This window comes from Labeo rohita, chromosome 16 (genome assembly GCF_022985175.1).
Source record: "Labeo rohita strain BAU-BD-2019 chromosome 16, IGBB_LRoh.1.0, whole genome shotgun sequence".
NCBI lineage: Eukaryota > Metazoa > Chordata > Actinopteri > Cypriniformes > Cyprinidae > Labeo > Labeo rohita.
Genome location: NC_066884.1, coordinates 16,577,825 through 16,604,926, shown reverse-complemented (window position 1 = coordinate 16,604,926; position 27,102 = coordinate 16,577,825). Strand labels below are relative to the sequence as shown.

Genomic DNA, 27,102 nt, shown 5'->3' with positions numbered 1-27,102 from the left:
GCTCTGCAGCTCTGAGCATATGAGAACTTTTCTGGTCAAACTGGTTGAAAGACAATGGTGGTTTAGTTCCTTGAAATAAATACGACTTGAAACCATTTCCACTTTTACTTACACTATTCACTTCCTCCATTTTCTTATTTTTATATGATGTCTATCAGGGACTCAGAAAAGTGTGCACAGATTTGGCCTCAAAGAACAGAGGTACATGTTGTCTCATGTTGTTTACTGGTGCAAATTCATGTTTTTCCAAATGGGTCTACTCTCTAATTGTCAAACGACGGCTATCTTCAAACAAAAGTATGCCACAAAAACTTAAAATGCAAGAAGGCACACTCACACAAAATAAAAAAAAATGCCATAATAGCTGTCATAAAATATATGTAAGAAAAACAACTTTTTCATTAACCAAAAACAAGATGTGTTAATAGATTAGGTAGAAATACATCAGTTTACATTTTGATTTTTAGCACTTATTTAAGTTTTAATATATTAATGTAACTTACTTTATATGATTTTAGTAAAACCTTGACCTACTGTTAGATTATTTCTTTATTTCTGAGTGCCTTCAGAGACTTCTCAGTCCCTTCACACGGCCGTGGAAGAGGTAAGGAACACAGATAGAGTCTCAGTCCACAAATTTCTTCCAAGCATCAGATTTTATAACCAAATCCCATCTTAAAATACAATATATACACTTTAATATGTTTTCAAAGATGGTGTAATGGTCATCCAATGAGAAAATAAATTACATCATATTGAAATGTGATACCAAAGATAAAAACAAACCTTTATATTGTAAAGAACAGATGTCCTGGACACAGATATCCTCAGCTGGATAATTCTGAATTTCTTCCTCTCTAGGCTGGAGTAGTACATGCATGCAGAATATATGCTGATAATAAAACAGATGTGAATATACATTGGAAAATCATAATTTTATTCCAAGCTATTGATTTGATGAATACAGGCAAATCTGTTCTGGGAGAAGTGTTTGACTAAAGAATTCATAAAATAAAACAGTGAATGTGTAATCAGACAGACTTTACACATAGCTGGATGATAGCTAGATGACCAACTAAATTAAATTTGAACTGCACAATCAAAGCGCATGGTTTCCTAGTATGCAATCTGTTTGTAGCAGCAAGACTTTTCAACACAACAAAATAATAATAAAATAATAAAATACAGCAACCTTGATTAATATTGAATACTGAAGGGGGAAAATACAATAATAAAATCATTTACAGTGCCCTCCACTAATATTGGCACCCTTGGTAAATATGGGCAAAGGTGGCTGTAAGAATAAATCTGCATTGTTTATCCTTTTAATCTTTCATTAAAAAAAATTCACAATATTCTAACCTATCATTTAAGTAAAACCATGGAAAGCAGGGGGAAAATCTCTTTATGAAATAAATGTTTTTCTGTAGTTCATGTTGACCACAATTATTGGCACCCAATTATTGCAATGTCCTTTATTCAAGATAACAGCTCTGTGTTTTCTTCTTTAATGCCTGAAGAGTTTGGAGAACACCTGACAAGAGATCAGAGACCATTTCTTCATACAGAAACTCTTCAGATCCTTTAGTTTCCCAGCTCCATGCTGGTGCTTCTTCTCTTCAGTTCACCTCACGCATTTTCTATAGGGTTCAGGTCAGGCAACTGGGACGGCCATGGCAGAAGCTTCATTTTATGCTCAGTGACACATTTTTGTGTTGATGTTGAGGTTTGATTACGATCACTGTCCTGATGGAAGATCCAACCACAGCTCATTATAGAACTTCTAACAGATGCAGTCAGGTTTATCTTGAGTGTTTGCTGCCAGAAAGTTTTTTTTTTTAGTTTCATCTGACCACAGAAGCCATTCCCATTTGAAATTCAAGTTGTGTCTGACAACTGAATATGCTGGAGTTTGTTTTTGGATGAGCAAGGAGGATTTGTGGTGACATAGGGGCTGTGGTGACATAGGGGCTGTTTGAATTTTTTTTTTTTTTTTTTAGTCTTTTGGCCCCTAGACTCAGCTAATCTCTGCAGTTCTCCTACTGTGATCCTTGGAGAGTCTTTGGACACTTAAACTCTCCTCCTCACCATGCATTAGGACGATACAGACACATCCTTTTCCAGGCAGATTTGTAACATCTTTAGTTGATTGGAATTCTTAATTATTGTCCTAATGATAAAAAATTGGGATTTTCAATGTTTTAGCTCTTTTCTTACAGCCACGTTCTATTTTGTGAAGCTCAACAATCTTGTTCTGCACATCAGAACTATATTATTTGGTTTTATTCCTTGTGTTGGATGATTAAGGAAATTTGGCCTTTGTGCTCGTCATATTTATAATCCTGTGAAACAGGAAGTTATTGCTGGACAATATCATACTCCTAGTCATTCTAGTGTGCTAAATAAATGCAAATATGAATGGGAATATACTTCAGAGATATTTTACTCATTATAATTTCTAAGGGTGCCAATAATTGTGCCCAACATGCATATGAGAAAAACATTTATTTCATAACGTAAGTTTCCCCCCCACTTTTAATTGTTTTACTTCAATGAAAGGTTAGCATTTTGTGAATTTTTTGAATGTAAGATCATAAAGATAAACAAAGCAGATTTATTTTCATAGCCGTCTTTGCTCATATTTACCAAGGGTGCCAATATTAGTGGAGGGCACTGTATAATGATATGACACTATAAAAAGTGATTGTGTAGCACAATTAGCCTCTGTATGACTTACCTTTCTAGACCTATTTTTGGCACTTGCAAGAGCCTGCAATACATACAAAAGTTTGCATTAAAACAAGAAAAAAAACAAAAAGTGAGTTTCCTTTGAAGAAAATATCTCTTTCTTTCATAGACAAGAGTCAGTATACTGTCAGTTGCATAGTCCCATTAGTGCATTACACAAAAACACACATAATTTTGTGCAGTATATTAAGAAATGCAATTAATTTAGTGTTTCACGACCTTTTAAGACTGAACGTGCAAAATCTCGCGAATCACATATAATTTATAGATTTTTATTAAAGCAACATAATGCATGATATTGACACAGTTCTGATTTATTTTCCAATTTTGGGGGGGGTTAGATTACATTTGTAGCGCAAGGATTCGTAAGAAATATTATATGCATACATTTATGCATAATTTGATTATAATAGTAGCACCTTGTGGCCGATTGTCTCGACCTTTTCAGTTTTGACTACACAAAAACATGTCAAAAGAATTATAGTATATTAATGTGATTATACATTAAAATCAATCAATCAAACTGGGAATGATTTTTATGATCAGATCCCCAGCTGCAACCAGTAACGTATGGCATGGTTGTGATTTGAAGTCTTTTTACATTTATAAATGAACTGATTTCTTTAGCTCAGATAACTCAGAGTTAAAGAAAATCAGTCCATCGAATCTCTCCATGAAGTACCCCCAACACTGCACTTTTGTATGTCTACATCTGACTGATGCAAAATCGAATCCACGTCAGACAGGTGGGTTACGGAAGTTACTAATGTATTCAGAAGTTTTAGAAATGCAAATGATTAACAGAAATAATCATAACTTGAAACTGAAAAATGTAAATTAAGTTTCAATCCAATCATTTCACAAATAAATTGCATAACACAAACTTGATCAAAGTCATTCTTAATCAGTCTAAATCAAGCTAAGTTAATATAAATCTAAGAAATCTATGAATTGTATTAAACATATAAGTCTTACAAATCTGAGGAGAATAAGTCTAAAAGAGATCTAGGTGCACCTAGCAGTAAGAGCAAAGAAAGAAAAGGAGAAGTGAAGAAAACCTCTCTCAGATTGCAAATATATATATACTTTTTATACCCTAGACAGTTAAGACCATGAAAGGGATAATTTCCTGATTCGTGATCCACTAAGTACAAGATGTCTGCAAAGTATGCTCAAATGTCAGTCACGACTACCAAAATATGATATTCTGTGGTTAATTAGTTCTGGGGCCCATGCAAGCCAAACATACTTTCTCAAAATCTAACTGACACTTTTGCATCCTTTAGTACTTCTTGTTCCAAAACATCTCAATCCAAACTAAATTAGAGATTGCATACTGCTGACTAAAAAGGAACATGAGCACAGCACACAATGTATGTGTACATTATTCTTGAGAACTAATAATGCAAAATAATTAATAACGATGTAAAGAATAATTCATGAAGCATTTCATAATCAATTAATAATGCATAACTTCTTATTTGAATATGTAAATTCTTAAAAGTCAATTCACCACTGACACACCCACTTCAAGTTTTGTAGTCTCCACTAATGTGCTGATGAGTTGAATCAGGTGTGATAGATGAGGAAGACATAGAAAATGTGCAGAGCTGTGGGTACTCGGTTGTGGGATACAGCTCAGACTGGAAACTAACAATGAAATTAATTGTTCTACCTATTAGATTGTGTTTTATTAACGTCTACACCTACCCCAACCTTAAACTTAGCCCTTACTGTGATACAGAAACAGTATTATTGTCGTATAGTGTGACAAAAAATAATATTAGATTGATGTGCGAATGCTCAGTAGCCAGAGCTTTATCCCTTCTAGCCTTTACTGGGGTACTCCAGGACAGGTTTGAGAAACACTGCTATAGAGGTTAAAAATGTGATTGGCTGCTGGCAGCCATGTTTTTTTAAATACCTTATCACAGCGCCACCTAGTGTCAGGTTGAGGTGTGTCTGTGCACCTGACACGCAGTGCATGTGTGAAGAAGAAAATGAATACAGACTCAATAGTGTCCCAGCACCTTCGGTGATTGAACCCCTAAATAAATTGAGAAGTAAAGCATTCATCAGATGCGTAAAGTAGACCTGATACTTACATCTAGAAACACTTAACAGCAGTCTATCTTAAATGTTGCTGGTTAGAGCTTGATTATTTAGCTTTTAGCTTAGCTGATTTTAAGTTTTACGTTCATTTTTACATTAACTGCTTTGTATTGTAACCAATAAATTTGCATTGTTACATCTGCCTCCTGTGAAATTATAAAAATCAAGGCTTAAAGGAGAAGTCCACTTCCAAAACAAAGATTCACATATAATGTACTCACCCCGTTGTCATCCAAGATGTTCATGACTTTCTTTCTTCAGTCATAAAAAAATTATGTTTTTTGAGGGAAAACATTTCAGCATTTTTCTTCATAAAATGGACTGATATGGTGCCCTGATTTTGAACTTCCAAAATGCAGTTTAAATGCGGCTTCAAACGATGCGGCTTCAAATGTGGTTGTGAACAATCCCAGCCGAGGAAGAAGGGTCTTATCTAGCGAAACGATCGGTTTGTTTTGGAAGCGGAAGAAAGCGTTTACCAAAAATGAAAATTTGCTAAAAAATGTACTCATGCTCAGGCCATCCAAAATAAGTTTGTTTCTTCATTAGAACAGATTTGGAGAAATTTAGCATTACATCACTTGTTTTTTAACATTTAGGATCCACTGAATGTGAATGGGTGCCGTCTGAATGAGCATTCAAACAGCATCACAGGATACCACACGACTCCAGCAACATTTACTAAAACTGAAAACAGTTTTAAACAAATATGTTGGTGGAGTTTGACAACAAGGGATGGAATTTTTCACTGGAGGAAGCATGATTATGTATTATGTTTTAGCCAGAAACAACGATTTAAAGTTAAATGATGGATTTCTTGCAAACATCCATATTTTCACTTTAAGTCAGAAGTGAAATGTTGGAGATGTCTTTGGCACAGTAGTCTTAATTTTTTAACAATATTAGATATTCACAAATGTAATTTTATACTGACTACTGCAGGGGATCAATTAGTGAGCAAGTGATGTAATGCTAAATTTCTCCAAACCTGTTCCAATTAAGAAACAAACTAACCTACAACTTGGATTGCCTGAGAGTGAGTATATATTCAGCACATTTTCATTTTTTTGGGCGAACTAAACAAGAACAACCACAAGGGAGTCTTCTATGTCAAGAACTTGTATCAAAACACATTAGATTTACTGCAACTACCTTTCCCATGTTTGATATCTTCCCTAAATGTATTAAACATGTATTTAAGAAACAGTTAAGTCTGGCAAGCTAGTTTCTCTTCAAAGCACTACAAGTAGGCACACAGACTTATCTCTTCATGGAAATCACCCACCCCTTCCAGGACATTAATCAACCAGGTTCCACTCTGTTTTCTACAAGGCTTAAAATATATTGGATTCCTAAGGTTTTCTATTTCACTGGGTGGAGCATGGTGGAATATTCATCAGTCTCTCTTATTGTGGGTGTGTCATTCTGACCAATTAAAAGCATTGGAAATGTTAGTACCAAATCCTTAGATCACAGTTTTATGAAGGCCGTAATATTTTATATAGGTTTAGAATATCCAGTGTATTTTTCGATGCCATCAATCCACTGATACAACTATCATTTTTGTATTCATAATGCTACTGGAGCTCTAGCTCCCCCTCGCTGGAGGTAATGGGTGGAGATAGACACCTAACCACACCCTAACCCTACCCCTTACCCTAAACATAACTCCACCCGTTAGTTCACACAGAGGTGGAGCTGGAGGCCATTTGGCTCTGCAGTGAGCAGTACTTGCAAATACTTGGACTTTCAAGCTGACATGGAAAGTGCTATAAAGTCTGTCTTAAAACACCTCATTAAATATACTCACAAACTGAAAACACATGGAAATTTACAAAACAATACGTGAAAATAATTAAACTGAAACTATAACGAAATCTACTACAATTGTGACACTGCCAACAGTACCTAAGTTGCTGTATCTCAAGTTGGCTCCACCCGCTTTGCTTCGTTAGAACACGCCCACTATGAATATTCCATGAGCTCCGCCCCACGGAACAGAAAAGTTTGGAACTGCATATTCAACGGCTTACCGTTAGATCTCCGAATGCTTCGTACAATAATAACCATAACGCGTCGATTTTCCTGCGAGGCGTATCAAGATACATTTTATTTGCGGTTACACCTCTGTTTACATTAATTTATTCTCAAGAAACAGATGTTTACCCCTGACCAAACAGGGCGTCCAGCGTCGCCTCATCCGGATTTACAAAGAACTGTTTACGGATGCTGCGCTGTTTGCAAAGTGCACCTAAACTCTTTTGCAGACCCCAGACTTCTGCCTTGTCTGCATATAGTTTGTAATACTTGCCTTGCGAAGATCTGCACAGATGGAGCTACACAAGGTGAGAACCCGCTTGTATTGTTCACAGTTTGACTGGGGCGCTCACTAAAGTCCAACTTTGAACGTTACGGATTTAAAATAGCGTCACACAGGTTTAATGTAGTCCTGACGATTATAAAGTTAATGTCCGAGGTCCATTGGCCAGGTTGTGTTTTTCATCTGGGGGCCAGATGAACCGCCGCGATATGACGTTTTTCTTATCTAACGTTACCTAACTTGCTAAACAAACATTGTATAACGTTATACTGTTTTAACTAATATTTTAGTGACATTTGTAACATTACACTTTATGAACGCACACTGATAATGCTGATCTAAAAATTCTATGAAATCGCAGCTTACTGACGTATTTCCTATCGATTCAGGAAGTTTGGACAAAGAATATCAAAGGGTCCCACATTTCTTTTTTGTTTTATATTAAATGGCCACTGTGGATGGAATATATTACTTGCTCTCAACAGATCCACATGCAAGCACGCTTAATTTTGATTGTGTTTTATTAACAAGGGTTTGTTTTTAGTTATTTACATATTGAATATAATTTGCATTAACATTAAAGAATACCACAATTCATCCCTTGCAGTGGAGAAAAGTCTTCTCTGTCTTGCAAAATAATGCTCAGGAGGCAGAGTTCCAGAAGTTAAAATTAGTAAGAAGACAACAGTGCCTGCAGAACATCTGAATCTTTGTCTGTCCAGACTACCATCTTTGTACAATTTCATTATCAGTCTCTGTCTAGTGAAAGTACCGACCATTCTCTGATATATCATTCCTGGTACTTTCCAGAATTGCTTGTTAGTTTTCACAATACCTGGTTTCGTTGTAGAAAACCACCTGCTAGTCTGTTTTTTTAAAAGATTATTTCTCTTATCTACCATACTTTCTGGGTTCTGGAAAGGTTGCAAAGGCATATAAATATGATGAGTTTTACATACCTTATCTATCTTTCTATCTTATCCTGTAGCATCTCCCATCTCTGATACTTTCCTCTGTATTCTTTATTTATAAATGCAGTCATGTAGGCCATACACAGTAAATTAGTTTGAAATTAGTAATGAAGCAGCTCTCCATATTGTAAAAGTGTTTCATTTTTGTGTGGCTGAGGATTTTGTTTCTCTTTTCGTCTAGATTGTCCATTATGTGCACAGTCCTTTTGTTTGTCCGAGGTCACAGAATGTGCCATTTTTGAAGACACATCTAACAATAACAAGGCCCCCAAGGTAAGAGTGCACAGATTAAGGAGAAAGTTTTGAATAAAATGGTACATTCAGTTGAGTCTGTACTCTTTTTTTTTTTTTTCAGATGTTGCCAAATGATATTTATTCAACATAAAGAACGATAAATGTGAAGAAAATTATTACAGTAACTGTATTAGCATCCACACTACGAATGCATGCTAATGTTATATTTATTATAAGCACATGCTGCTGCTTTAACTGCCTGATACAAGTGGCCTGATACAATTCTGATTGGCTGTCAGTGTTTTTACCATTCATCAGCTGGGGAAAAAATGAATGTGGTTCTAACGATGTTTGTCCTCTTTTTCATCTCTTTTTTCACATAATTAGATTGTTTGTTAAAACTTTATAGTTATTGTCCTTGATGTGAAGGCCCTCAAGCTTAAGCACTGTCATAAAGAAGGCATTTTCTCTTTGTAATCCATTGTTAATCTTAATTCAAAATGTTGAATTATTCTTTTCAGTGTGCCGGGTGTGAAGAGGGTGAGGTTAGTGGATGGTGTGTCCAGTGTGAGGAGACCCTGTGTTTAGACTGTACATCTGCTCATCATAGGGTGAAAATGACTCGTGACCATGAAGTCACACCCAAAAAACCTCCCACAGGTTAGATTTCAAGTCCCTGCACACTTCCGACTAACATTGCTGTTGTGGTGGGAAATCAGCTGTTATAATTAAACCCAGACCACTCAGTGGTAAAATTATCAAATCGAATTTATTAGTCTGAAATCGTGATCCAAGGTGGTCTCTCTTACAACCAAAACATACCTCAGAGAGCTACAAAATAAGTATTTACTCAGTAAAATTATCATCATCCACATTAGTCTTCCTCAACATCCCATTATATGCTAACCTGACGTATGAAACATTATTTTGACTCCCTAGACTCTTCCCAGGCCTTGACTACAGATAGAGGCATTATTCCCAAGTTGTTTTTACAGCACTTGTAGATTAAACTTCAAACATTCAAGACACAAAGTAAAATAATAAAAAGTACTAGTACTTAGAAGTATTCAGAAGTTATCTGAGGCGCTGTATTGAGTTTGTCAGATAACTTACAACATCTCTGTGCTTATCAGTCAAACTCTAACCCTTATTATGTATGGCATAACCTCCGCTGGGCAGCAACCTGCTTGAAACCTTCAGTTAGTCCCCATAAATTTTTTAAAGCAGTTAACATTATCTAGAAGCAATTACTTTTGTCCTTCTTCCCTACATCCTTCGTCAAAAACATGATTTATTCATGAACCGGTAGAAAATGTGTTTTAAATATATACAATAAAAATAATGACATCTTTTATGATTTAAAAGTTATGCAAGGAAATCTCTGTAACTCATGTGTGATTAACAAAGTCATGTATAGGCAGTGGCATTGATATACATGGAGAAAATAATATTTTCTCTTACACTATTTACTACTGTGCATTATCAGATCTGTTTGGTTGTTTGTTTTGTTCAGGTTGGATACAGAGAAGACGCTGTCCCTCACACCCTCAGGAGAGCTTGAGGTTCTTCTGTCTTGTTTGTGAAGAGCTCACCTGTAAGGACTGTCAGCTGATCTCTCATAGGGGCCACAGGTATAGTCCATATCAACCCACTCAGATCAGTGCATGTGAAGATTTAAACTATATGGTAGGGTGACCATACGTCTTCTTTTCCCCAGACATGTCCTCTTTTTGGACCTAAAAAAATGAGTCAAGTCGGGATTTCTAAATCGCCCAAAATGTCTGGGATTCTGCTTTTGCTTTCTACAGTCACCATTTATTGTGTGCGTTTTTGTTTTAAAGCCGGGACTATTTTTTGCTAGATAAGACCCTTCTTTCTCGGCTGGGATCGTTTACAACTGCATTTGGGATTGTTTGAAGCCGTATTTAAACTGCATTTTGGAAGTTCAAAATTGGGGCACCATATCAGTCCATTAAATGGAGAAAAATGCTGAAAGGTTTTCCTCAAAAAACATAATTTCTTTACGACTGAAGAAAGAAAGACATGAACATCTTGGATGACAAGGGGGTGCGTAAATTATTTGTAAATTGGAAGTGGATTTCTCCTTTAAATTTTGTGATGGCCACTGGTAGCCTTTTAGCTGTTTATGATCAATCTGCAGAAGGCTGACTGTAAAATATACATTTTAGGTATGGAAATGAAATATATTTTGAGTTTTGATATGGGATATGGCCATTGCGGTACTTTGGGCCCCCCATCCCTTCTCCCCCCCAAACACCCCCTCCATGCATCCGGCCCCCACTCTCTTCAAATATGGTCACCCTACTATATGTTTTGAATAATTGTTTCTCATCTATTTGCTTAGCTGTAAAAACGTTGTGATATTGGAGGAGTCAGACCAAAACTGTCAGTTTCTTTCCTCCCCAACAATACCTTATCACAGTGTCACAACTATGTCCATGTTTTTAAGTGTCCATCTGTGTGTCAGTTTTGTGCAGCAGGAAGAAGCTGTGGGATCTCAGAGACAGCAGCTGCATTGTTTGTTGGACTCTATCAGACATCAGAAAGAGACAGTCACCAGCAGCCTGCTGCTTCTAGAGACAAGGTAACTGAATGGAGCCATGTGGACTTACATCTAATCTTCTTGATAACTAGATAATTTTTATTGAAAGAAATCTGCAGTACACAAGTTGAAAAAACAATCTGTCAAGAAAATTGTCTTTAAAGTCATCCAAATTAAGTTCTTAGCATATTACTAATCAAAAATTAAGTTTTGATATATTTACGGTAGGAAATTCACAATATATCTTCATGAAACATGATCTTTACTTAATATCCTAATTATTTTTGGCATTAAAGAAATATCGATAATTTTGACCCATAGAGTGTATTTTTGGCTATTGCTACAAATATACCCATGCTACTTAAGACTGGTTTTGTGGTCCAGGGTCACATATTGTTAGAAGTCTTTCTCAAAAGTCACATCCTTGTTTCACCCATATTTTTATATGATTATTATAAATGAGAAAGGTCTCTGTTTTTTGAGAAATGTCTTAAATGGAGGAACACCAGGGTGAGTAAATGATGACAGAATTTTTGGGTAAACTTTTGGGTGAAGAGAATTTATTTATTTATTTATTTATTTATTTGTTTATTTATTTTTTAAATTGCAGTTCTCAAAATTTAGAGGCAATCTGCAGATTTTGAGCAGTAATTATTGCATAGTGTATGCAGTTTTTTAGCTTTAGACTATGATTTCATCCTGTTGGACCACATCAAAAATTTTGAGTATTCTCCCAACAAAAAAAGGCTTAAAATGCTTATACCATCTTCTATTACAAATATATTGTAGTAACTTATTTCCAAAGTTAGGTTGAGTAGGAACCATTTATAATGTGTATTGGCATCCATTTTCAATATTAAATACATTTAAACAGGGCATACATTAAAATATATATATGTATATAATAATAATAAATGATAAAGATAAGAAAAAAATCAAAAAAAGTTTTGTGAGAGATCCAATGTGTTTTATTAATAAATTTTATGCTTTATCAAAATGTAGTGATGCAGTGAAATTCTGCCTTTGAAATGCTATCACTAATGATAACAGGAGACGCGTGACAGATGTAAATTGCGATCTGTCTAGCCTAGGCGTCAGTGACTGAGTCACTTCAGACAAATTTTAATACAAGGTGTAAACAGGGATGTTTATTCAAAAGGATAGTGGTAAAGAGAACAGAAAAAAGAAAGGGTGGGAACAAGGAGAGGTGTGAATGACAGATCAAAGCAGACCCAACAGTGAATACAAGAACGAATCAATTTACATCTTGCTAACAGATGGCCTCTGGAAACATTACTGAAAAAGTAAAAAGCAAAAAAAGGTTTCTCTAAGTTAATTCTGTTATTGAGATACATGTATGTGGTGTAAATCCATCTGTAAGATATAGCCAGGCTGAAATACAAGGTATTTATTCATTACAACCATACAGATTCACATACAAAGACTTATACTCAAGCACTTAAATGTAATGATATATGTGTCTGGGCATGCAGTCTCTCTCTAGCTAGTGTTTTTCTGATAAGACAGACACTGCCTCGCTATTCTCACACAAAGCTTAGGATGTTTCCCTCAGGACTACTGAAAGAGGCATTGTTTTTAGTTAGTTCCTTTGATGTTCTATTTTGGAATATTAGAGTTTAAGTAACAGTCAATAATACTTAATAATTAACAAAAATTTAATCAGTTCTCCACAACATTGATTCACATACGTGTATATGTTAAAACAATTAGTAATCAAGGAACTGGCAGAGTCAAAAAGCCAAAATTGGTGAGAAAGCACAGAACTCTTATCGCCTCAGAGGAATGCAAGCCTGGGTAAAGAGTGGGTAGAGAGACACAGCATATGCTCGTAAAACAGTAAAAGCCCTAATTTTCAGGCACTTGTAAGATAAACATATGTACCAGCTGCTGTTACGAGCCATTTTTGAATTACAAATGGAAAAACATCTAAAAATAAGGAAAGGATATTTATGAAGTTTCTAGACATCTAATATTAGAGGAATAACGTTCAGGTGTGTTTTTCATTTAACAATCCAATATTAATAGAATATGAATGTGAAGGTGGATTACACAGCCCTAGATAATATACAGTGCTACTTGAAAGTTTGCAAACCCTTTAGAATTTTCTATATTTCTGCATAAAAATCAAATTTTCACAAGTCCTTAACGTTGACAAAGAAAATCCAATCAAACAAGACAAAAATAGGTGCAAAAGTATGTGAATCTTTGCTTTCAGTATCTGTTGTGACCCCTTTTTGAAGCAGTAACTGGAGGTAACGTTTTTTGTAACTGCTGATCAGTCCTGCACAATGACCTGTAGGAATTGTAGCCCATTCTTTAGTACAGAAACACTTGAACCCAGTGATGTTGGTGGGTTTCCTCCTAAGAACTGCTTGCTTCAGGTTCTTTCACAACATTTTAATTGGATTAAGGTCCGGACTTTGACTCGGCCATTCCAAAACATTACCTTTGTTCTTGTTTAACCATTTTTTGGTAGAATGACATGTGCGCTTGGGGTCATTGTCTTGCTGCATGACCCACTTTCTCTTTAGATTTTAGTTCATTGACAGATGTCCTGACATTTTCATTTAGAATTTACTGGTATAATTCAGAATTTATTGTTCTATCAATGTTCTATCCAGCTCCCCTGGACGACATGGTACCACCACCATGTTTCACAGATGGAATAAGGTTCTTCTTATGCTGAAATGCAGTGTTTTTTTTCTCCAAACATAACACTTTTTATTTAAACCAAAATTTTTGGGCTCATCCATCTACAAAACATTTCTTCAATAGCCTTCTGACTATTTATCAAACTGTGGACAGGCAGCAGTGTTTTTGCTGGTTTTCTCCATGCAACCCTGCCATGCATACTATGGTTGCTCATTGTTCTCCTGATGATGGACTCATGAACTTCAACATTAACTAATGTGAAAAAGGCCTTTAGTTGCTTAGAAGTAGGGGTGTGCAAAGCAGCCGGTATTTGTATCTGTATTTGTATTTGTTGAGGGGGGGAAAAGTATTTGTATTTGTATTTGCATTCGAGTAAAATTCAAAATAGGCGTAAAAATCCATTTTTTTTTTTTTTTTTTTTTTTGCGTTACACTTCTACACACTTTTTTTGGCTGGTGGAGGACCAAGAGATCTCAGCAGCAGCCACACTCTTTTCTATTTGGTTGCCCAAATCCATGTGAGGAGTTTCAACTAAGTTAATGGGTGACGGGAAGCTATGCTAAGGTGAACTGGGGAGTCGCTCTCTAAACGAGGGCTATTAAAATTGCTTTTGAATGCGCGCGCGCGTTTTACTTTCGGTTTCGTTTTAACGATGGCGCGAAACTCTCGGCGGTGCTAAGCGTGCATTCCACAATACAAGACATTAATTTAACAAAACTATTCAAAAGTGGTGGGACACAAACGGGATTTTGAAAAGTGTGTCCCCAGTGGAAATTACGCCCCTGCGTGAGTGGAGTTATCATTTGATGTGAGTGTATGCCAGAATGTGCGCTGTAGCACAAAATATAGTATATTTCTTCAAAAGCAGATTGTGGAGACATTTTAATTGTCCACAATCAAAAATCGTCATATCACACACCCCTAATTGCAATGTAGTTTGTGCAAATCCGGAACAGAGGTTGGTTAAGAGAGAGAGAAAAAAACGGCCGGTTCCGAGTTTCAGCGGAGCAGTGTCAGTGACACGGAGTGATTGACGACTAATATCTAAAATCTGTTAAGAATGTACAGATCGAGTTTCATTAGTTATGTAATGTTGGAGAAAACGGCGAAACTGTCACTGTATCAGCTCACAGCGCTCTGGGCAGTAGTTCGGCTAGCGAAAGTTTTGTAAAGAAATAAAAACAAGTCGCACTGCAACGATTTCTCGCACTCGCACAAATGCTTCCAAATATATTTTGAGGTCGCGCAGATTAAATTTTGGGAGCATATGCCCTGCCCCCAACCCCTCCGACTCCTGAATGTCACTCACTCACTCGCTCATGCGGGCGTGCACTGCGGTCTCATGAGGAAACGCAGCTTTTTGATATAAAGTTTTTCTTGTTCCCGAATACAAATATTTTTTTAAGTATTTGTTCGAAATAAGTATTTGTAAAAACACGCTATTTGTGCCTTTCCGAATACCGTATTCGGGTTCGGCTCCACCCCTACTTAGAAGTTATCCTAGGGTTCTTTGCAACATTGGAAACTATTACACATCTTGCTTTGGAGTGATCTTTGTTGGTCGACCACTTCTGAGGAGGGTAACTGTGGTCTAGAATTTCCTCCATTTGTACACAATCTGCCTGACTGTGGATTTGTGAAGTCTAAACTCTTAAGAGATGGTTTTGTAACCTTTTCCAGCCTGATGAGCAACAACAGCTCTTTTTCCGAGGTCCTCAGAGATCTCCTTTGTTTGTGCCATGATTCACTTTCACAAACATGATCAGACTTCAATAGATCCCTGTTCTTTAAATAAAACAGAGCATAAACTGACACCTAATTGTCATCCTATTGACTGAAAACACTTCTGAACAGTCTCTAATTTCACCTTCAAATTAGCTGCTAATCCTAGAGGTTCACATACTTTTGCAACTAACAAATATTTAACGCTGGATAATTTTTCGTAATAAATAAATGACAAAGTATATATTTTCCACTCATTTGTTTAATTGGGGTCAATTTTTAAAACTTGTGAAAATCTGACAAAGTTTTTGGTCATGTTTATGCAGAAATATAGAAAATTCTAAAGGGTTCACAAACTTTTGAGCAGCACTGTATTTAAGGCTTGATACGTTTGTATAACTACAGTTTTACTAAAAATAGGCTACAATGGTTAGTATAGCAAAACCGTTGTTAATTTATGGTTACCGTTGTTTGACTATAGGAACTGTTGTGTTGGTTTGTTTTATTTGTAGTAAAACCATGTTTCATTTTCATAAGGATATACACATACATATATAAGTGAATTAGTTTGTAGTGTTCCTCTGTGTGTCCTTTTATTTTACACCTCCAGTCCTTCAGGAATGACATAGAAGACTCTCTTGTGGTTGTTCTTTTTTGAGGCTCAGTTTGTAGATATAAGTAAAGTCTCACGGGAGGTAATGGTAACAATAACATCTCTTATTTTATTGGTTAGAATACAACAGTTAATCCAAAAATAAAACAAAAAAATCAGCTAAGCTTTGAGCTCTGTAATCAAACTCTAAACAGCAATAAACATAGGAGACACTATCAATCACCTCTCGATAGGGTGTCAGGTGTTCTTCATGCTTAATGCAGACAGCATCTGAAGAGTGGTTTACTTCTCAGATCTTTTATACTTCTTTTTGGGAACTTCCAATACCATTTGGTCTCATCAGCTCCTCTATATTCCGTATGATCCAATCTTCCTGTTGTAGGAGTATCAGTCTCTGCTAATCTTGTTTCATTTTTTTGAAGATCCTTCCGCTATTGCCTAAGTCGTTGTCGTCTTCTCGTGCTTCTCTGCTTCGTATTTGTCTGTTGTACCTCCGCTTGCGGTTTTAGCACTTTTTTAGCACGTCTTCACACCCATGTGCCCTCTCAGTAACCTTTGTGGTTAGTTGCAAGCATTAAGTTCATACATTTACTTTTCACACCTTTTTGCTCATTTCATCCAGTTCTACAAAATAAACAAGGAAAGTTACGCACATTTATCTAAGCTCTACATCAATACAAATCCTATAACATTTTTATATTCAAGCATACATGGCAACTTGAAAGCAAGCAAAAATAAAATTTCTTTGAAACAGGTAAATAGCATTATCAATTTTAATATTCAAAACAGTATATATAAAAGGGGGTTTGGGGGATATTGAATTGAATGGAAAGACCTAATAAAGTATTTAAAAAATAATAAGAGTGGATCACAAAGCATTCTTTTCATAGCTCACTAAATATTGCAGAACAGTATCAGGTAGTTTCTAGCAAATGTGCTTACATCCCAAGGTGTTAGGCAATGATTTTGCTTTGCAGACATTTCCTGTTTTAGCTTCCTCTTGTGTGTATTTATTGTGCTATTTTCATCTTTGTTAGATTGAAGGACATTGAGAATATAAAAGTGGCAGCAAAGAAGATGTTGAGACAGGTAGTCCACTCCATTTATCAGACTCTGGTTCTGAAAGCCATGCAGATGTTAAAGGAGATAGAGGTAAGCATTTAAAACTCAATAATCCTTATTTACTGAAGCATGCTGTATATGATTTAGTTATAGCTTATATTTTAAATCCCTTTATGGATGTTGTTGTTATTTCAATATTCAATTTGGATATAAGCATGTAACTGTTAAGGATATAAAACAGGAATTAAGCAAAACAAATAAAAGAAGCAAACCAAGAACTTCTAACAGATGATAAACAACGATCTTGGATGATCTAAAACATTTGTATAATAAAAGCTGAAGTTTGGTATCAAAATAGAACCTCTTATGAGAAAGAAAAGGAAATTACTTCCTCTTTGTGAGAAATGCCCACATACTTTAGCATTACCTAAAAGCACTTAGCAAAAAGAATCTGGACATTCCTAGCAGAACGATGTCCAATTTCCTGTTTCGGTTCTGTTCAGGAGCCTCAAATCTGTAACCACTGATTTATTTTTGAATGTCTTAAGGCCTTGTATGCGGAGGAGGTGGGGTGTTTGTCGGAGAGGAAGACATCCCTGAACAGGTTGGAAGGCTGTCAGAACTACATAGCGGCTTTAATTGACAAGGTTCTATGCACAGAGGGCCACTGCCTCCTGGTCCACACAAAAAGAGTAAGCTGTTCTATTTTTTGCTTATTCCTTGTATATCATTTAAGAGATCTAAACCTTGCTCGTCACAGTCATACTGATTATATTAAAGACTCCCCCTTTAGGTTGAAATTGTTTAGGACAATATTAGCTCTGTCATATGTTTTGAGGGGAGGTGCATACATTTGTATATTCGTATGTTACATGTGACGTCACTGTATTCCCATATTTGTGACTAAAACTGGCTGTCATTCAGATCTTGAGTGTTTAGTGTCTGCTGTATTTTTGTATCTCTAACCCAGATTCAGAACCAAGTGAAAAAGCTTCTGTCCCAGAAGGCATGTACCCCTGAGACCAAGATTGAACTGCACATTCAGCTTCAGAATGAAATCTGTCAGCACATCATGAAATGTGGTAAACAGTAACTTTCCACTTTATTTGTTACTAAAATGTATTTACATTTGATAAAAATCTATAAATTAACCTCGTTTCCTTTCTTTCTGCCCAGGATTTTTGAGGATTAAAAAGGTTCTTGTTCCATTTACCAATCAGAGAACTGGTTCCACTCACTCAGAGTCTGTGAAAAGCTCAAATCCAAATTCTCCTGTAACTGCCACTGATGTTCGTCCTGCACCGGCCTCTTCAAGTGTTGACACGCAGGTTCAGGGTGATTGTGTTTTCAGTAGTTCTGCAATGCGTCCCTCTGCCTCCTCTCAGACTGTGCAAATGAACCAGGCCCTTCATAGTCTGCATCATCCATCTCAGCCCAGCCAGCCATCTCATTCTAATCAGGCCACAACCCACTCTTCATGTAGCACTGTTGCCTCATCCCAACCGAATCAATATAAACTTTCCTCTTCAGACCGTCAAAGTTTTTCTTCCTCACCATCACTCCAAGGCCAGTCCCATGAAGTCATCTCTGAGCATTCCAAACAAACTTACAGTCCCTCATCGAACTGTGCGCCATATTTTCCTCAGTCTGCTCCTAAAACCCACATGAAGTCTTCTTCGTCTGTTTATTCTCAGCCTCATCTTCCACTCTCAAACTGCACAGCATCTCAAATATACAATATTTCTGAGTCAGCCAAATGTAGTAAGGCCTATCGCTCTACTTTGTCGGTCTCTCAAAAACGCATACTCCCCTGCCCAACACCAGTAAACAGCCAAAAGCAACCAATTTCAGTCAAAAACCAAACACCTGGAACAACTTATTCAATACCAGTCAGCAGCCAAACACTCACACCAACTCATCCACTGCCAGCCAACAACCAAACACCCCAACTAACTCATCAAATTCCAGTCAACAACCAAACCCCCAGAACTTATCCAGTACCAGCCAGCAACCAAACACTCGCACCAATTTATCCAATACCGGCCAACAACCAAACACTTGTACCAACTCATCTAATGCCGGTCAATAACCAAAAACAACGAATTTCACTCAACAACCAAACACCTGTAACAACTCATCCATTGCCCGCCAACAACCCAACACCCAAACTAATCCAACCAACACCAGCCAACAACCAAACACTCGCACCAGCTCCTCTAATGCCAGCCAACAACCAAACACCCCTACTAACTCATCAAATACCAGTTAATAACCAAAAACAACCAACTTCAGGCAACAACCAACAACCCAAACTAATCAAACCAATACCAGCCAACAGTCCAATACCTGTATTAATTCAAACAATTCCAGTCGACAACCAAACACCCATACTAACCCATCCAATACCAGCCAACAACAAAACACCTGTATTAATCCAACCATTACTAGCCAACAACCAATCAACCATACTAACCCATTCTGTACCAACGTACAACCAAGCACTCATACTGACCCATCCAATACAAACCACTATCGTGGGGTCCGGACATTCTTTTTCAGTGCAACCCAATATTCCTTTGACTGTCCTTTCAACTGTAAATGCACTTTCTTTAAATGATGCTACTGCAGTCTCTAATGTCTCCAGTGGTGGGATGAATCATACCCCGGAGGACCCTTGTGCACCAAATCCAACGAGTACAACTTCTAATGCTATCCCAGACACAGCTAGTGGATCTTTACTTCCTGTAGACCAAATGCCTTCCACTGATACCCTCCACAGTAATAGAGGCACATACAAAAGCACAAACCTCCCAGTCAAGGCCTTGGCTGATTCCGCCTGTGATCAGGATGCAGGTGTGAGCAGCACGAATGTCACTGATATGGATCATCTGGAGAGCAACTTGGCCTCCTCCCTTGTGTCAGAGACAGCTCCCAAAGAACCTTCACCAGATCCTGCCCACTCCTCTGGCCCATCCAGCATGTACCAGGAGAAATGTTCAAGACAAGCTCAAGATGGTCAGTCATCCAACAAGAAAAACTATGGACCAAAACACTGGAGCATTGGCATGCCAGCAACTTTCCGTCAGCTTGTAGAGGCAACATCCATACCTATCAGGTCAGAAGACAATCTAAACGCCACACCTCCAGTGGATTCAACTCCTTGTAGCGCACCAGAAGACCTTGCAGTAGAGGTTTGTGAAGGTTTGATTCTCACGCCGCTTTTCCACTGCATAGTACGGCTCGGTACGTCTCACTTTATGGGCGGTTTTCCACTGTCTATAGTACGTAATACCTTGTACTCTTTAGTACCACCTTGGTTGAGGTTTCAAGCAAGCCGTACCAATACTAAAATGTGATGTGTAAAAACTGCAAATCACCAATTCCCCTTTTCCACCAGTGCAGTTCGAGTGCTGGTTCGGAGCCTAGTTTCAAATCAGTTCTTTGTCTTTCAACACCCAAAACACCAGCTCAGAACCAGGAAAAGTGGTTTGTAAGTAGCATCAAAATATTGCTGGTCTAGAAGTAAGAACTGATTGCATCAGGTGCCGGGGACAGGGTTACTGTGACCAACAAGACAAACACAAACTTCTGACCAGGCTTTTTTTGAAATAGGAACTAAACACGAACACATTGGATTCGACATGTTTGGATGCTGATGTAGGTTCACAAAGCCATTGTTGATATTAGGCTTGTTCAGGATGTGTCAACGCTGCACAGACTGGTCGGCGTGTGGCATCAAAGTACCGTGAGAGTGGTTCAAAATCGTTCCAATCTCTCTTGCAGTGCTTTGGTGTCGGTCGGTGTTAGGCGCTGCCACACTAGCGTTGCTGGGAAAAGTGAGACACATTTAGTGACGTAAGACCTGGCTCTGTGGTGGCTCTTCTAGCACGTGGAAAAGCAAACTGGTTCTTAGAATGCTTGCCAGTCGAACCAACTCCGAACCGCCAATAGCACTAGCTCTGAACTAGCACTCGGTTTCTGCTGGTGGAAAAGGAGCCTGATTGGTCCGAAAGAATCGTCACTACCAGCGCCATTAGATTTGCGACACAAGACACCAAACCCGCAAGATTTAAAGAGTCAGCAACAGCCACAGCAGTATCATTTTTTCACACTACTTTTTTAGTGTGTATCGAACGACGATATTTGGCATCCATTGTACATCCAAATCATTTTTTGAAACTATGGCATTGTTTACCATGAGAATTCAACTTTTTAACACTGTAAATAACTTAGAATGCATGAAATTGGTCAATAGTCAAGGTGGTGATCATTCTATAAAACCATCCACTTTGAAGTGGTACTTAATTGCACTGGAAAAGTAGAGCGAGCTGACCCAAGTCGTACCATGCAGTGGAAAAGCACCATTACAGACAGAAGTATGGAGAGTATGTCAGAGATCTGTGTTTCATTTAAAAGTTTTCTTTTTGTACCAGAGGACAACTCATGACAAGACTTTGCAAAGTGCTTTTGACGACAGGGAGGCAAAAAAAGAAGACGAAGAATCTGCAGGTGATTTTCCTCTCAAGAGTTTCCTCTCAAAGATTTAGCGTTTGTTCTCCTCACTCATTCCTGTTTTTTTCTGTATTTTAGTAACGCTGGAACACTCCAGGAGACAAATCAAACAACTGAAGAGGTGGACTCTAGATGTATTATTTTATAGTACTGAATGAAGACATGCTTCATAGCAGTATCTATAGTGGCTATTTGCATCCTTTCAGCATTGCATGAATTATCTACCTCATTTCCTAAAACTCTGCTTACACCAAACTTTTGACTACATACATTTTCACATTTGATGTCTTTTTTTTTTTTTTTTTACCTGAAACCACTGTTTTTTGTCGAATAGGTATGTACGCGTTTCTCTTGTGCGTCTGCCCATCTCTCTGCCTCCAATTGGAGAGCCACTCCCAGAGTTCCACCTTACTACAGACACCTCCACAGATCACATCTTAGTGCACGAATCCCAGGGAGGACAGGTAAAGACATGACACTGGAAAGACCAGAGTACATATGACTGTTGTTAGCATAAAGCCATGTTAGCACCTCAGCTATTCTCAATTGTGCCCTGTTCTTCCCCAGGTTAAACAGGTGTGGAGATGGTATGAAGATCCAGTGCCATCTAGATCCTCTTCTTGCTCTGTGTCTCAGGACAGCTCCCCGGAATCTGACGTAGAGTTCTGTGCCGTGTGTCTGTCTGCAGGAGCTGCACTTCTGTGTGTAAAATGTGGCAGTGCTTTTCACTTTGACTGTCACATACCACCAATTCTCACAAAACCTGGGTGAGACCCTCAGAAATACTGTACAACTCTTGATTTTTGATTCATTTGGTTGGCTTGAGAAAAATGGTTTTAGCCGTTTTTCACTAAGTGAACTCAGTAACCATTTTTTAAAGAAATCAGCTGGTTTTTAGCCTTTTTTTTTGCTAAATCAGCTGGTTTTAACTGGTTCTTAGCTTTTTTTGCTAAATAGACTGGTTTTAGCTGGCTTTTATTCTTTTAAGCTAAACTGGATTTAACTGACTTTAGCTGGTTTTTAGATGTTTTTCATTAAATGAACTGGTTTTAGCTGGTTTATAACTGTTTCTACTAAATTAACTGGTTTTAGCTGGTTTTAACTGTTTTTGCTAAATAAACTGGTTTTAGCTGTTTTCTTTATCTTTTTTAAAAATGATTTAACGTTACTAGCTAGCATGTGCTAGCATGATTTAACGTGTTGTTAGCGTAAACTAGCTAGCTAAAAAAAAAAAATGAATAAAAACAGCTAAATACCAGCTCATTTAACAAAAAGCAGCTAAAACCAGTAAAAAAACAGTAATCAGCTGTTTTTTAACAGGTTTTTTGCTAAATTGTGTTTTTTTTTTTTTTTAGCTTTTCTGTTAAATCAGCTGATTTTAGCTGTTTTTTACTGGTTTTAGCTGCTTTTCGTTAAATGAGCTGGTATTTAACTGTTTTTATTAATTTTCGTTTTAGCTAGCTAGTTTATGCTAACAACATGTTAAATCATGCTAGCACATGCTAGCAGGTAACGTTAAATCTATCTATCTATCTATCTATCTATCTATCTATCTATCAAAAAGCTAAAGCAGCTGGTTTTAATAAATCATCTGGATTTTAGTTTTTTTGTTGTTGTTGTTTTGCTAAATTGACTGATTTTAGCTGTTTTAGCCTTTTACTAAATCAGCTGTTTTTTAATAAATCAACTAGTTTTAGCTGTTTTTTAGCAGGGTTTTTGTTGTTAAAACAGCTGGTTTTACCTGGTTTTCAGATGTTTTTCATTAAATGAACTGATTTTAGCTGTTTGTTTTTGTTAAATCAACTGGTTTTAACTGATTTTTAGCCTTTTTCATTAAATCAGCTGGTTTTATCTGGTTTTCATTGGTTTTAGCTTATTTTTAGCTGCTTGTCGATAGGGATTTAGCTGGGTTTTTTTCAGCAGTTTTTTGTTAAATCAGCTGGTTTTAACTGGTTTTTAGCCTTTTCTGCTAAATTGACTTTTTAGCTGGTTTTAAGCCTTTTTTTTTAAATAAATCAGCTGGTTTTAGCTGGTTTTTAGATGTTTTTCGTTAAATAAACAGGTTTTAGCTGTTTGTTTTTGTCAGATCAACTGATTTTAGCTGGTTTTTATAAATAAAATGGTTTTAACAGATTTTTTTCAACTAGCTAGTTTATGCTAGCAGTATGTTAAATCATTCAAGCAACACATTAATGTGTTAATCTATCTGGCTTTCAAAACTACTAAATTCAACCTTAACTTTTTCAAAACCGAACCTTTCCAACTTCAAGCCTTGAAAACTACTTCAACTCTTCTGGCTAGGCTTTTTCAAGCCAGCTTAAAATTTGTCTACAAACTTGTTTTTATCTATGATTTATAAGGCTTTGGAGTTTGGCAAGCTTGTGCCTTTAAAAACAATACATTTTCTTTCTCTATTTGAGTCTTGGTGTATTTTTTTTTTTTTCTCTTGCAGTAAAGATTGGGTGTGTTTGCTGTGTCAGGATGTAAATGAGACACTCTTGTATGGCAGTGAGGAGTTGGGGACACCTGGTCTGAGTCTGCAGGATCAAAGAGTGAGACACCACCAGCGCGACAGGATCTACATTCATAATTAAACTCGCAACACTTTTCAAAAGGATATTTTAGGAGAGGATTGTAGTTTAGCATAGTGTCATGTCACATCTTCCATCTCTTGTCCTAAAACGATATGAAGTCACACCAGTGTAATGTCATTTATTCTGTTCAGAAGTGTGAGAAGCTTCTCCTTGGTCTCCTGTGTGATGAGAACAAGAGCCTGCTCTACAGCGCCACCAAGGTAAATACACAGTGCATGTTGTATTTAGCATAACCTCAGCTTTGTTAGTCCACAATTGACTTTTTCTAAATATTAAAATGTGAAAAGTCACAAATACTGATGATAATCCAATATTCTAATAATATTATTTTTCCAGACAGTTTATTGAATGGTTAATGCTTGTGCTAAGTTTTTAGAAATGTGCCCTCAGGCACAACAAACGTTTAAATGTAATGATTTTAATGAAAAAAAGTCATGTGGTGTAACTATCGATTAAAAATACATTTTCATTACATGTGACATTTAAGATGTAAACAATACATGTGAGTGTTTACATATTCAGTGGATAGTTCACCCAAAAATAAAACACAGAAGAGAAAAAAACTTGAAAAAAGTTATTTTTGTTTTCTTTGTGCACAAAAAGTATTCTCAATTATGGTTGAACCACTGACATCACATTAACTATTTTAACAAAGTCCTTGCTACCTTTCTGGGCCTTGAATGGGTGCAAAAATACCAGAAGTAATACAATTATTAATTCATTAATATAACACCCCACATGACATTTTACAACCTGAACTAACTGCCATTTCATAGGCAAATTATGGGATCTATAAATAGACTTATTGACCTTGATACCCAGTCATGTCAGTCTTCAGGGCTCCTCTCTGTGATTTCATTTCCTTATTTTTCCAGAATGCTTCTGCCTTTGTCACACCACATGATTTTGTTGTTTGCTTCACATTTGAATGTTTTTGAATAAACAAATAGATCCAGATTAAAAATGATCTTATGCTCTATTTTTAAAGACTCACTCAAATACAGCCGAATTTGATATAATACTTGGCCGACTCCTGGGAAAACGGAAGCCTCCTTATCGGACTGCTGCTGAGCTGGTGTCCGATATTTGGACTCTTTTGGACATCTTGATGATGAACTCTGAGGTAAATCCATTTACCGTTCGTTTAGCTGATCACATTATTGTGTGATTTAACCGCTAAGCTTCTTTAGTTGCAGAACTACAAATTCACACCTAAAAATTTAACTGAATGTTATATAATAATGACATGCTATTTGTGTTATTTCCACAGAGGAAAAACATGGTTGTCAGACTTCAAATATCTTTCCAGCAACAGGTGAATGAGACTTTTGGGAAGAGTCTCCATGCTTCTCTCCTAAATCACTCCAGCAACAAGGAACCAATCAGAACTTCAGAGACTGAACGGGAGAAACACAGAAACACTTTGAAACGCATGAGAGCGTTTTTCACAGCAAACTGTGGTACGGCTGCAAAGAAATCCTGCACTGATAAAGGGAAAGAGAGAGATGACTGTGGAAACACCACAGCTGCTGAACACTGAAGTGCCTTCGTCAATATTTTTGAAAGTGCAAAAATACTTATAATCTTTTGTAAAGAGGGAACCAGACCACTTTCTATTTATTTTAGTATTTTGTTTATTTAGCTTTGCCTTAAAGTAAGATACGTATTAAACAGATTGTTTCATCTAAGCTCACATTTCTTTCTCTGGTCATGATCTATTTGTGCATGTGGGTTGAAAATGATTAGCATTATTGGATGTTATGTAGCTGTGATGACAGCAGAGGGCGCAACAATCCTTTGGTCGTTTGACTTCGCTCTGTTTTCAATTAAATTTACAACCGGCGCTTATCAAGGCAAGCATTAGTATTACTATACATACATACATACATATATATATATATATATATATATATATATATATATATATATATATACTCCAAATAACCCTAAATGTCAAACTTTGGCGTGCAGTTTGTCCCTCCCACACCGGTTGTCCTGCAATAATGAAATATGACATATCACTTTAAAATTGTTGGTGATTTCAATTTACTCTTTGTTTAGATTATTATAGTGGGACTACTATAGTAAAATAATCCATGTATATATAGTTAAAAATAACCCATGCACAAAAATCGCTTGAAAAATAGCAAAAAATAAACAAAGTGTATACCTTTCCTAGTAAAAAAAGTAATGTATTTCAAGTATAGTTCAAATCTATTAACGTTTACTGACATATCGCTCAAGACTTGCTGAAATAAAAAATGTAATTAAACTTTATTTGGAGTATTACTTGTGCATAATGAATATTTCTTAATATTAAGCCTAAAATGTGTTTTAATAAAGATCCCCTATGATCTTTGAATAATATCGGTCATTAAATGCAAGATATTTATAGTGTAACAAAAGTATACTTGCAATAGTTCCACTTTAGCACAATCAAATATACTTAAGTATATCTTTAGTTGAAACTCAGCACTACTTCCACACAATTAAAGTATAAAATTAGTTGTTCTAAATTAGCAGACTTTAAGTAGGCTATACCACTTTAGTATACCAATTGCAGGGTATTTTATTAAGCACATAAATATGTAAATGTATTTGGAGTATACTTAGCACAAAATAAATGTATTTCAAATACATCTTAGCATATTTATGTTTCACTATGATAACAAAAATAACAATAAAACGTATACATTCCTATAACAAAAACGTTTAAAACCAGTCTATGGAATAAAATAATGGCCTAAGTTGTAGAAAACACCGAAGTTTATCCTAACGATTTTGTTATAAAGCGTTTTAAAATCTTTTGTGCAGTACGAATGCAAACAAAGGCTGGATTAATGATTCTCTCGCGTTTGCAGTTTTTTGAGGGCGAGTTGATTGTTATCTAAAGAGGGGAAAAAAATATTTGCTGTTGATGTAAACACGGCTGAACACGGGGCTATGTGAGGACCTGTTTTTTTTTTTTCTTGGCAGTT

At 36.6% G+C, this 27,102-nt stretch overlaps 1 protein-coding gene across 1 annotated transcript; it reads left to right on the top strand.

Annotated features, from left to right (window-relative positions):
• Positions 1 to 6,859: 6,859 nt before the first annotated feature.
• Positions 6,860 to 26,599, top strand: trim33l (tripartite motif containing 33, like). Its single transcript, XM_051131235.1, has 17 exons — positions 6,860 to 7,205; positions 8,333 to 8,424; positions 8,907 to 9,045; positions 9,899 to 10,016; positions 10,874 to 10,990; positions 16,994 to 17,108; positions 17,567 to 17,710; positions 17,989 to 18,100; positions 18,195 to 20,209; positions 21,452 to 21,527; positions 21,609 to 21,651; positions 21,865 to 21,994; positions 22,098 to 22,297; positions 23,983 to 24,082; positions 24,256 to 24,324; positions 25,113 to 25,247; positions 25,395 to 26,599. Exons 1-17 carry the CDS (start codon positions 7,019 to 7,021, stop codon positions 25,662 to 25,664), a joined length of 4,062 nt encoding a protein of 1,353 aa, XP_050987192.1. The 5' UTR covers positions 6,860 to 7,018; the 3' UTR covers positions 25,665 to 26,599.
• Positions 26,600 to 27,102: the final 503 nt, after the last annotated feature.

Bases quoted from the DNA above. Each gene is read 5' to 3' on its own strand.
- trim33l (XM_051131235.1), top strand. From the start codon at position 7,019: ATGTTTACCCCTGACCAAACAGGGCGTCCAGCGTCGCCTCATCCGGAT. The intron at 8,425-8,906 runs GTAAGAGTGCAC...TATTCTTTTCAG, and splicing joins ACAATAACAAGGCCCCCAAG to TGTGCCGGGTGTGAAGAGGG. The intron at 24,325-25,112 runs GTAAATACACAG...CTATTTTTAAAG, and splicing joins TGCTCTACAGCGCCACCAAG to ACTCACTCAAATACAGCCGA.